Raw genomic sequence first — 12,188 nt, forward strand, 5'->3', positions numbered from 1 at the left:
AGGATCTGACTGAGCTTTAACGATTCATTGGGTTGCAACATGCTGTTGATGGTGGGCCAAGGACAGGGCAGGACTAAGAGTGGAAGGGCCAGGGAAGCTGCAGCCACACCCACCGAGAGGAGCGGCTGCGGTGGGGGCTGGGAAGGAGCACAGTAAGGGATGCATTTGGGAATCAGACTCTGTGAGACGTGACATCTGTCAAGCTGAGCACCGTGGAGCACAGACACTTCTTGGCTCAGCTCCACTCCCCACCCAGCATCTGGTATGTTTCTGGAAGGTGTTTCTTGAGCGAAGGAATGATGGACTGATTGACTTTGGGGACTGAGGGATAAGAATCTGACAGTGGAGGGTGGGGTTCTGAGAACAGGGCTTCCTGGAGAAGCAGCTGCAGAGGGAGCGGGCTAGACAGTAACACGAGCCACGTCTGTCTCACGCACCGAGTCTGGGTGCTGTTGTCAGCAGGATAATGGCCCCCAAAGGAGTCGACGTCCCAGTCCCTTGAAACTGTGAATATGTTACCTCATTTGGCAAAGCGAACTTTGCGGGCATGATTAAGTTAAGGATCTTGAGACGGGAGATTTTCCTGGGGTCTTTATGATAGGCAGGCAGGCAGGAGGGTCAGTCACAGGTGACATGATGACGGGAGCAGGGGTAATACGAGGAAAGGACCATGAGCCAAGGATTTCAGGCGGCCTCTAGAAGCAGGAAAAGGCAAGGAGTCTGTTCTCTCCCAGAGCCTCCAAAAGCAGCGTGGTCCTGCCAACACCTTGCTTTTAGGCCTGTGGGGCTGTGTCAGACTTCTGATCTCCATCGTTGTCGAAAAGGAAATTACGACAACTTTGTGTTACTTTGAGCTATGGATGTGGCAGCTGTAGTGAACTAATAATACGGGTGTCAGAGTCCGCTGTGGAGCTTATGAGATGAAAGTCAGTAAGTCTGTCCTGTGTTTAACACCTCAGGGCTGAATTAAGTATCACACAGGATGACCGGAAGACACCTTCCAGAGGACTTGAGAATCCTGCATTGGTGGCAGTGTGTCAGCAGGGACTCTTGGGTGTAACTGTCACAAAGCCTTGCACAAGATGGCCCAAGGAAGGAGAATGTATTGAAGAAGTCCCAGGGTAGGCTGGCTTCGGACATGTAGTGTCCACAGCACTGGTCCTGTCTGTGTACTACTGCTGGCCTCTGTTGGCGTCACTCACAGGCGGGCTGTCTCCATGTGGGACCTCCTGGCATGGAATTTTTTTTTTTCTAGGCAAGGCAACCCTTGGTTGACTTCACAGATTGCAAAGACCTTGTCATCTTACAATACCCTATTTTTTTATTTTTATTTTTTTATATTTCTTTATGCCTACAGTACCTGGTCTTCCTAGGTGGTCTCCCATCCAAGTACTAACCAGGCCCGACCCTGCTTAGCTTCCAAGATCAGACAGAATTGGGCTTGTTCAGAGAATTTCTCTTAAATGTTCCTACAAAAGCCTCTTTGGCTCTGATTAGCTCCATGTTCATCCCTGATCCAGTCTTGGTGGCTAGAAGGAAGTGACGGCCTGGTGGGCCAGCCTGAGTCACGTGTGTGTGCCCCTTGATAGTGAGGATGGAGCCATCACTATAGAAACCCAAGGACCATTTGGGGACGTGTGAGGAAAGCTGAACGTGAAAGAGCGTGTCGAGGGGCCTCGAGGCCAGGCCGGGCTGTTTGCTGAGGAGGAGGAGACTTGTGTTGGGAGAATGGGTCTGGCCCCAGGGGACAGGGAGGTCCCACCCTTCACGTGGTGAAGGGCGGGGGTGAAGGACCTGGAGGCCAGAAATGGAGTCTTTGCTCTGAGGTGTGAGGCCAGCTGCTGAGGCCAGTGTGGAGGTGAGGCAGATGCCTCAGGAAGGACTGGGTCTAGAACAGCCGTTGGAGAGTGTGGGACCAGGGCTGTTAGCAGCCGGGTATTTGGGCACTGGCTGTGAGGAGTCAGGGTGAGGAGTCGGGTGGGGAGCTGATCTGGTGAGGAGAGCGGGCACGGACACCCTCAGCAGTGCACAGGCTCCAAGGGTCCCAGAGAGACGCAGGCAGTCCTTGCGCCCATCACTTCTTCCTGATGCCTTGTGCTGACATCTCCCAGCATCAGCCACCCAGGAGCCCACCTGCTCCCTGGAGATCCCGGCGCAGCAGAAGGAAAAGGAGGAGGAGACCTCCAGGCCAGTGAAGGTGCTGCCTGAGGTGAGTGGGGCGTGTCACCCTTGGGCTTTTTCTGGTCACAGCATCCCCGGGGAGGTGAGCCTACCCCTGAGTCTTCCAGGGCCGGGCCTTTCAGAATTTCTGAGCATAAATGACAGGCCTGCCCTCCAGCCACCATGGCTTCATTGGAAGCCAAGAAAGGGCACCACGACCGGGGCTCAGGAAACCTGGAGGCAGGAGGGTGTTTACGGACCCTTGGGAAGTGGGGCAGCCTCAGCCAGGGGCGTGCAGACCTGTCTGGATCTCAGTTAGACCCTGAGAGCCCTCATCCTTCAGAAGTGAACATTTCGCCATTTATCCTAAGAGCCTAGGATTTCTTTTAATACCACCCACAGCCGGGCATAGACAAAACAGGGCTGTCGCGGCTCACGGAGTGTGACCAGGCCACAGACCGTATGTGGCATTGGTCAGGGCTGCTGCTGCTGCAAGGGGCTCACAACTGGCTGGAACACAAGAGCGAACTTAGTGGCTCTCATGTAGTGAGCGGTGTGGCGCGGGCGTCAGGCAGAGCCGAACTGGGTTCCTGGGAGATGAGCACACTCCCCTGTGTGTCTCATGGCTCTGCCCCACGTGGGAAAATGACTTCCAAACCCAGGCAGAGGGCCAGGGGGAGACCTCTTCCTCCTGGGATCCTGGTTAGCTCCTCCGAAAGGACTGATCATGGCCATCCAGGTGACTGCCTCACCCCCAGGTGGCTCCTGTCCCACCACCTGGGATGTGGTGTACCCAGGAGGGGTGTCTCCTGTGGGGAATTGTGGGGAAAGGGGAGCTGGATGCAGGTGTCGGTCGGGTAGAAGGTTTGCTTGTGACACTTGCAGCTCTTAGTGAAGTAGGAACTCTGCCTCCAGCCTGGGCCCCAGACTCTGGGACTGTGAAAAAGGACTCATTGGACCTCTGACGGCCCAAGTCAGTGTTTCCAGCAAACCCCCGCAGCAGGGCAATGCCCAGCGGGCTCTGTCAGAAAGTCCCAGCACGGCTTGCTTTTGTTTCCTTTGATGACTCTCTGAGCCTTCTGCTGAGCGGACATATGTGTGATGTTGCAGGAACCAGTGACCTTTCTGGATGTGGCCGTGGACTTCAGCACGGAAGAGTGGGGGCTGCTGGATACAACACAACGGACAGAGTACCACGACGTGATGCTGGAGACCTTCGGCCACCTGGTGTCTGTGGGTAAGGCCCCGCCCACGCAGGCCGTCCCATGATTTTGGAATGGGGTGCCACAGGGGACCCGAGCCCGGGCTTGTGCGATCTCTGGACTCGGCACAATGCCTGAGCGAGCCCTCAGAGTCCCTTTATTGCCCAGAGCCTTTCGGTGGCACTGTGGACCTGGAGGGTGGTGGCTCTTCTGACGGAGGCAGCCTCGGGTCCATGGAAGGACTGCTCTGCTGTCCCCGGGGCCTGTGAGGGGAGAGCGCGCCTCAGTCGTCCCTCCATACTGCCCGCCCCGGCCGCCTGCCTGTTTTGGGGAAACCGCAGATCACCTGCTTTCGAATACTTAAGAAGGTCATGCTGTCGCACACTTCAGCGCTCCCCACAGAGTGCACCCGTTTGGTTTTTCAGGGTGGGAGACGACTGTGGAAAGCAAACCAGTAACCCCGCCATCTGCCGCTCCTGAAGAAGGATCCACCCGGAACCCTAAAACGGAAGAACCCTCGGAGGCCCGGGCCAGGCCCTCCACCTCCGGGGAAGGCGTGCCAGGGGCGGGCCCGGGAGTGCTGGGCAGGGCCCTGAAGCCGGCGGGGCCGACGCCCCGGAAAAGCCTCCCTGGGAAGCAGCGCACCGGGAGCCCCCCACCCCGCGCGGACAGCGGTCCCCACACGAGCCGCGTTTCCCAGCAGAAAACGCGCCCCAGGAAGCGCCTGCGCAGGCGGGGCTCGGGGCTCAGAAAGGGGCCGTGCGACGCACGTGTGCAGGTCCCTCGGCAGAGCCGCCGCGGGGACCAGTCGGCGGGTGGCCGTGGCCGTGAGCGAGGCCCCGGCCGCAGCAGCCAGCAGGTCACGTTCACGCGCATCCACAAGGGCAGCCAGATCTGCCGCTGCAGCGCGTGCGGCAAGACGTTCCGCAACCCCCGGTACTTCTCCGTGCACAAGAAAATCCACACGGGGGAGAAGCCCTACGTGTGCCAGGACTGCGGGAAGGCGTTCATCCAGAGCTCCTCCCTCACGCAGCACCAGAGAATCCACACGGGCGAGAGGCCCTTCCAGTGTCGCGAGTGCGGCAGGACTTTCAATGACCGCTCGGCCATCTCCCAGCACCTGAGGACGCACACCGGCGCCAAGCCCTACCAGTGCCAGGTGTGCAGGAAGGCCTTCCGCCAGAGCTCGCACCTCGTGCGGCACCAGAGGACGCACACCGGGGAGCGGCCCTACGCGTGCGGCAAGTGCGGCAAGGCCTTCACCCAGAGCTCGCACCTCATAGGCCACCAGAAGACGCACAGCGCGGCCAAGCGCCGGAAGAGACCCCCGCCGCACAGCCCGCAAGGCCGCTGAAGAGACCCCACCTCGGCGCGGTGGGGAATCGGGACTGAACAGGGAGCGCCGGGTGACGATGTCCTCGGGACCAAAGGACCGCCAGGGACACTCTCCTGCACACGGAAGAAGAATGCTGGGGGTTGTTGCTAATGAATGTAACGTTGGAAGAACATTGACTTTTCCACTCAGTTGATTTCCTATTACAATTTGTTCATTTGGTCGTTAAAAGTGGGATTAGTGAAACCCAGGAAAATGCTTATAATTACGTTTAAAAAGCCACGTGCCAAAAAGTGTGTGCACTGATATTTGTAGTATTTATGTATATGGACAAGGACCAGAAAAGAAGATGGATAAATAAACTATATATTTCTGTGATAGAACCTGAGTATTTTCCTACCCAACAGGTATGTTTTCTTAAATGTTTTGATATCTAAAATCAGCAACGTCAAAGGGGTGGAGATAGACTAGTTCTAGCAGATTCTGTGCAAGGCCACAACCCCTCCGGCCCAAGATTCCAAGTGAGTCAGGATGAGCGCGTCCTTCTATTCCTTATGGTGCCATCAGGATACAGCTGGGGACAGGGGGCAGGAACCTTGAGGCACCACTGGAGGCCTAGAGGGCCGGAAACCCCTAGCAAGCCTGGGAGCTGGGGCATGTTCATTTGCTTCCTATTTCCACTTCCGCTCAGGGACTCCTTCGAGGGGGGGCCCGACCATGGCTGGATGCCCATCACCAAGTTAAGCAACAAGACACTGGCAGTACTAGAGCACGTATTTGATGCTGTTTCACATGGGATGACAGGTGAGTTCTTTGTCCTGCTCACACATCCTGTAGCCCACAACCGATTCCAGCCCTCGCTTCCCGACTCCTTTTGTTCTCGAGTTCTGCCTAAGATGTCCTCTGGATCAGAAGTCCTTATATTCAGCACATGTTGGTTGAGTGCTGCTCTGCGCGGCCTCTTCAGGCATAGGGCTCGGGGCTGCTGTGTCACATGTCATCATTTCCACAACCTGAGAATGGCAGTCGTGACTCCTTCGAGCTCTGACTTCGAGCTCTGAGAACATCTGGGGTTGCCGCTGCCCTGCAACTACACGAGACAGAGGCCTTCCTCAGGGACAGGGAGCAGCTCTCCACGGAGGACGTCAGCAGCAACTCCGAGTCCTGACGCTGTAGAGATGTCCATTTTCTTGGGGAATGGCTTCACTGTGGTGCCTGAGTACTGGCTGCCAAAGTTCACAGCCATGTCCTCAAACAAGGTCACTTCGTCCCAAAATGTCACACACTGATTTGCTGCCAGGTGGTCACTGGAGGAGGTGAGCTGCTTTCCTGTTTGTGGCAGTATCAAACATGACCACAAATTCTTGGCTAGTCTTCCCTTCCTAGAACTTGGATGGCTTGTGACTGTTTCGACCCACAGCATCATGCCATGTGACTTCCATGACATGAGGTCATAGTGATGTGGCTCTATCTTGCTTGCTGGAACACTCGCTCCGGGATGCCACGTTCATGCCCTAATTTCCTCATCCTGACTTAGCCTCTCACAGCTCTCATCGCCCTGACGTTACTGATGAACTGCAGTTCGCTGTAGCCCTGGCAGGAACATGAGCCCTGTGCGTGCGGGGACTAGGCTTGGCTCTTCCCACGACCATCCCTGAGCCCCGGTATTCCATGATGTCCCCACCACTCAGGGTCAATGACAGGATCATCCCCTGGTTTTAACTCTAGAATCACCCCAGGAACAGTGTAGACGAGCAACTAAATCATCTGTACATCTCCAAATACCACCAACCCTCAAAGCAAGAAAGAGTTTCCCGTTTCGGTTTTCCATCAGAGATTCCTGTGATATAAAGGAGAAAATCTTGGTTTGGTGCTAGCTCGTTTTCAAGCCTCTCTCACATTTTGCCTATAAACTTTTTAGCAAAAAAGAACAGGCTTTCAGAGGCCGCAACATCTGGCTAAAATCCAAGCAGTATTGTTTTGTTTCAACCACGTTTATTTAACACATTTTGACAAGCGAATAACTACAAGACCCCTTTAAACATAGTTTCAAGTTGTAGCAAATGAGTGAATTTAAAGATTATTAACCAAATAAGACTAAGGGTACTGAATATGGCAAAGTCACAATGATGGGAGCAGATGCCCAGTCTGGGAAAACTTGGCTCGCAGGCCCTATATGGCTCCTTTGCTGTTCCCCTGCCAGGCATGCCCGTGGGTTCATGGTCCCTGATGAGTTCCAACAGTTCCTGCTCGGGGCCCCAGGTCTAGCCCCTCTAATGCTCCCCGCCCAAGTCCAATGGCTGAATTAAACAAAACTCTCCAGCAAACACCCCTGGCCTGTGCCAGGCCAGGAAGGTGGGTGAGTGACGCTGGGTGGGGCAGTGGCCACCTAGGACCTCCAGCACAACGTGAGTCTTGGGGTCCCTTTCCCCACAGCGGCGAGCCCTTCAACAGAGAAGGTTGAGGCCACTCACCTACGGCTGGATGGACAGGTGGGCCTGCACTCCCAGGCTGTGGGACTGAACTGGGGATGGGGTCAGAAAGCTGGGGAAACCTGTCCCAGGACCCGCAAACCCACAATGTGCTCTGATCCTCTAGTTCAGCCCAGATGCCCCCCATCCAGGATCCCCAGATTAGCCCAAGGACCACTCCCCCTAGTCTTGCCAGCATCCCCCAGGGTCAGCTTAATACCCGCCTCCTCACCACCCGAGGTTCCCGAGCTCAACCTGAGACCTCCCCTGAAGAAGTGGTAGCCAGGCCAAGACTCCCTCCCCTGCTCAGGAGCCCCGGAGACCACATCTCCCTGCTCCCAGGCACTCCTCGACCTTTCCCGGGGTGTGGGGGGGACATCAGGAGCTGTCCCACCACATCAGGTTGGGCGCCCCCAGGTCCAAGCCCTTTGCCACGGCTGCACCGCACTCTCCGGCAGACTCTCTTTCCTAAGAAGACGGTGTAGTCCCTTCCCCATCACTGAGCTTTCTACTTTCTGTTCACAGGCTCGTCCTTGCTTCAGAAAAGGGTCGCCACTCCCATGGGGGCCTTGACCCTCACAGGCAGGCCTTCATCCACTCTCTCCTTGCATTTGGATTCTTTCCTCTCCCTTTCAGCAGAAAATGCCTCTGCCTGATTGTTTGTTCTCTTCCTTGCCCCGAAAAACAAACAAACTTAAATCTAATTAAGCTTCTAGATCCAATGAGGAATTTACAGGAAAAACAGGGAAAGAGAAATGAAACCATAAGGTGCTGGCAAAGTGGTTCTGTTGCATACAATACAGACAGCATTGTCCCGAGGCAATAAAAGAGGACACGCTAGTGTCTTATGTCCATTTTTTTAGAGAGGGAAACTTCCCCAGAAGCCCCCAACACACCTGATATTTCCCCTTGCTCAGAATACCCTTGCCTAATTCAACCAAACAGGAAAAGGCATGAGACCATCATGACTCCCCGCTTGGAAGTTAGAGTCCAGACTTCCAGGAGGAATCTACAAATGGCAGGGTCATGTTAGCAGGTAACAAGTAGTAAGGAGGTGATGGCTGTTGGGCAAACCACCAAAGAGATCAGCCCCAGGAGGGAGGGGCAAGGCAAAGAATGCTGGCCACAGGAGCACCCCAGACACAGCAGCACAATCCCGGAGCTTAGGACGCCTGAGCTTCGAGCCTAGCGGCAGCGGTCCCCACCCGAAGGCCACCCTGGGCAGGCTTCCTGCGGTCTCTCAGCTGGTAGAGTCAGGGCGGGTCGGCAGGTGTGATGCGTCTCAGGCTCCGAGACCCACGGCGCAGTGACACTGACCACGTGCGACATGCCTCTGACCCACGTCAGTCAGGACGTGGTCACTAACTACTTAGGAGCACCCGGAGGAAGCCGAAGCGCTCCCCTGAGCGCCCCAGAGGCCGACCCGCGTCGGGTCCGCCGGCCTCCCGACTTCCACCCTCGCGCCGCTGCGGCCTCTCCCGTTTGTGGCTGTCCCCGTGTCCTACCTTTCTCCCCTACCAGGGGGGGTCTTCGTTCACTCGCACGCAGGTCCAGGAGCCGGCAAGGATGAGCCCCAGCACAGTTCAGACGCAAACCCTGCCCTCCACGTGGGTCGCAACGTCCGTGGCTGCGGCGTCGGCCTCGGTCGCGGGATGAGGAGACGCGGGGCCGCCCGCTGACCCGGATCCGAGGGGAGAGGCGCAGTCAGGCGCTGGGCCGGAGGGACGCGACCGTCTAGACTACGGCAGGAGCCGCTGTAGAAGGGAGGAAGCTGTGACTTGGACAGCGCCAGCCTCCACGCGTGCGCCAGGAAAACGGCCGCAGCTACGCGACAGACGGCCGAAGTCGCGCGAGACCAGGCTTCCCGCGCGCGGCCCTCTGGGACTTGTAGTTCAGACCAGAAAGAACCCGTAGGGGTGTTATCTGTGTGGAAAAGCTTTCAGGTATTGTCCTGAGCTTGTACACCAGAGAACACATTCTGGAGGGAAGCCATAGAAATCCAATCAGTGTGGTAAAGCCATCACCAGAAGCCTTCACTTTCACCTCAGAGAATTCACACTGGCGAGAAACCCTATGAATGTAAGAATTGTGGGAAATCGTTTTGACAGTAATCACAGCTTATTGGGCATCAGAGAACCCATGCTGGACAGAAACCTTATGAGTGCAGTCGCTGTGGAAAAGCTTTTAGACAGAGGTCTCTCGTGCTCTCCAGAGAACACATTGGAGAAAAGCCCTGTGACTATATTGACTGTGGGAAAGTTTTCAGTCATCAGTCAGCTCTTAGAAAGCATGAGAGAATACACACTGGCGAGAAATCCTGTGAAAGTGTTCATTGTAAAAAGACCTTTGTCCAGCAGAGTCAGCTTACTAGGCATCGGGTAATTCATACTGGAGAGAAATGTGAGTGATCTCATTGTGGAAAATTCTTCAGCCCTAGTTCTCACTTTCTTGCGCATAACGGGATTCATACTTCAGAGAAACCCTGTAAGTGTAACAACTGTGGGAAATCATTGTGGTCACAATCACAGCTTGTGCCTCCGTGAACCATAATGGAGAGAAACCCTATCACTGTGGCACGTGTGTTAAGTCCTTTCGTCAGAAGTCACACCTTATTGCACATCAGAGAACACATACTGGAGAAAAGCCCTACGAATGTATTGAGTGTGGGAAGGCCTTCATTAGCTGGTCATCTATTAGAAGACCGACGAGAACACACACTGGAGAGAAACCCTATCGGTGAGACGTGTGTTAAAGCCTTCCGTCAGAAGTCACACCTAATTGCACATTAGAGAACCCATACTGGAGAAAAACCCTGTGAATGTGTTCACTGTGAAAAGTCTTCAGTGACTGGTCAGCTCTCATAAAACACAAGAGAACACACATTTCATGTTGGAGAAAAGCCCTCTTAATGTAACTGAGCATAACAAAGCTTTCAGTAATCGGTCATCTCTTAGAAAACATTGGGAAAAAACACTGGAGAGAAACCCTATGAATGTAATGAATGTGGGGCAACCTTTAATAATCAGTTATATGTTAGGAAATGAGATAACACACTGAAGAGAAGCCCTATCACTGTGACTTATGCAAAAGCCTTCTATCAGATGTCACACCTTGTAGCACATCAGAGAACACCTACTGGAGAAGAACCTTGTGAATGTACTGAGTATGTGAAAGCCTTCAGTGATTGGTCAGCTCTCATAAGACATAAGACACAAGAGAATACACACGTGAGAGAAACTCTATGAATATAATGACTGTGGAAGTCTTCAGCGTTGATCACAACTTGTGCATCAGTGAACCCATATTGGCAAGATGAAACCTTCTGAAAGCAGACTTTGTGGAAAAGCTCTCTAATGGAGATATCTCCTTGTTATGCCTCAGAGAACACACTGTAGAGAACCATGTAACATTTCTGTTAAAGCCTTCAGTTGGAAGTCACCCATTACTGAACATCAGAGGACACATACTAGAGAAAAGCTTTATGAGTGTATTGCCTGGGAAAGTCTTCAGTGATTGGTCTGCTCTTAGCTAACATGAGAACACACATGAGAGAGAAACCCTATGAATGTAATCATTGGGAAAAGACCTTTAGTTGGCAGAGTGGCCTTACTGTGTATCATAGAATTCATATGGGAGAGATAAAGGTAAGAGTGTGGCAAAGATTTCAGTTATAACAAATCCTTTATCAGACCTGAGAAACCCTACGAATAACTAAGATGGGGAAGCCGACTGCCAAAACTTCTTTTCTAGATATCAGAGGACCACATACATCGGAATCGCTTGGAGTGTGTATTGAAACTGCACATTATCAAGCTTACCCTGGTCTACTAAGTCAGAATCTTTAGCAAAGTCAGGAGCCTGCCATTTTGAAAACCAGCACAAGTTTTTTGTATGTGTGTTAAAATGTGTTTACTTCTGCATTTACATGAGAAGATATGAACATGACCACTGATGGAAATTTTTCAGAGCTCTTCGCAGGAGTTAGGAAATTCAGAATGGAGCTGTGCCCACCGATTATCATTTTATTTGTAACGACCACCCCAACTTAAGCAGATGTTATCGTTGTAGCACGTTCCTGGAAATGATGAGAGACTGGAAGGCATTCTTTATACAGAGCCTTGGACACGTAATCTAAGAAGAAACCATTGCATGAGGAAGTCGGTGTCGAGTGATGAAATATGAAGCCAGCCACGTTCAGTGTAAACCAGCAGTAAAGGAGAAATTGAAGGAGGACTGAGGTGGGATATCTTCTGAAATGGTTTTCATTGGAATTAAAAGTAGACTGAATGACTATTTCAGGAAATTTGTTATGCTCTTTGTCGTTCAGTTGGGTTGACTGTATTCAGAACTGTGTGTATGTGTAGTGATATGGATATTTATCAAGCGAAATAAATCAATCCATAGTCATATATACACAAAACTACAACCACATAACAGCATGTGCACACATGTCTGGTTAAGGTCAACTCGGCGACATGTACGAAAAAGGCAGCAATGGCGAAGAAAACAGGAGAGGCCATGACCGCGCATTTGAGCAAGGTGAAAGCAGGTGGGAGAGCGTCACCTGGATATGGAGAATGCGAAAGGCTGAAGCCAGGATGTGAAGAGAGGGCTGCAGCCGTGGAGGCCATGGTGCTCTGGCAGAGTTGAAGGCTGACAGGTGGGGCAGGAAAGCAGGGTTGATTGATGGTCTGTTCATGAGACTAAAGTTCCTCCTCCTTTTTTTCTTGTCTTGCACTAAATCAGGCTGTGGGTAAACAAAATAAAATAGAAAATGAGTTAGGCACTAAGAAAAAATTAGTCTGAGGATGAGGGACATTGGTGTGTTATGCTCCAGAACAAGCAGCTGTAGCTTCTCGTTTCAGGGACATCTATCCTAACACCTTGTTCTTGCCATTTTCCTCCTAAAGCAAAGCATTCCACTAAACCAGCCCCGACCGTCTATGGGGACTCACATCTACTTTCTGGTAGCCTCTTCAATACAGATGGGAGCCAAGGAGTGAAAGATTTGAAACCTCAAAC

The 12,188-nt window shown here is 53.0% G+C and overlaps 1 protein-coding gene and 1 long non-coding RNA gene across 2 annotated transcripts in view; one reads left to right on the forward strand and one right to left on the reverse strand.

Moving 5' to 3' along the window:
- The window catches only part of LOC105308643, a 45,482-nt gene that overhangs the window by 16,765 nt on the left and 16,529 nt on the right, over positions 1-12,188 (forward strand). Inside the window, exons 6-8 of the mRNA XM_023525686.1 lie at positions 2,112-2,209; positions 3,271-3,397; positions 3,788-4,708. Coding sequence (XP_023381454.1) covers positions 2,112-2,209; positions 3,271-3,397; positions 3,788-4,708 — 1,146 coding nt within the window. The remainder of the gene's footprint in view (positions 1-2,111; positions 2,210-3,270; positions 3,398-3,787; positions 4,709-12,188) is intronic.
- The window catches only part of LOC105308625, an 8,616-nt gene continuing 4,426 nt past the window's right edge, over positions 7,999-12,188 (reverse strand). Inside the window, exons 2-3 of the long non-coding RNA XR_002778080.1 lie at positions 11,731-11,913; positions 7,999-8,920 (exon numbers count right to left, since the gene is read on the reverse strand). This is a non-coding gene — a long non-coding RNA (uncharacterized LOC105308625). The remainder of the gene's footprint in view (positions 8,921-11,730; positions 11,914-12,188) is intronic.

This window comes from Pteropus vampyrus, unplaced genomic scaffold (assembly GCF_000151845.1).
Source record: "Pteropus vampyrus isolate Shadow unplaced genomic scaffold, Pvam_2.0 Scaffold602, whole genome shotgun sequence".
Classification (NCBI taxonomy): domain Eukaryota; kingdom Metazoa; phylum Chordata; class Mammalia; order Chiroptera; family Pteropodidae; genus Pteropus; species Pteropus vampyrus.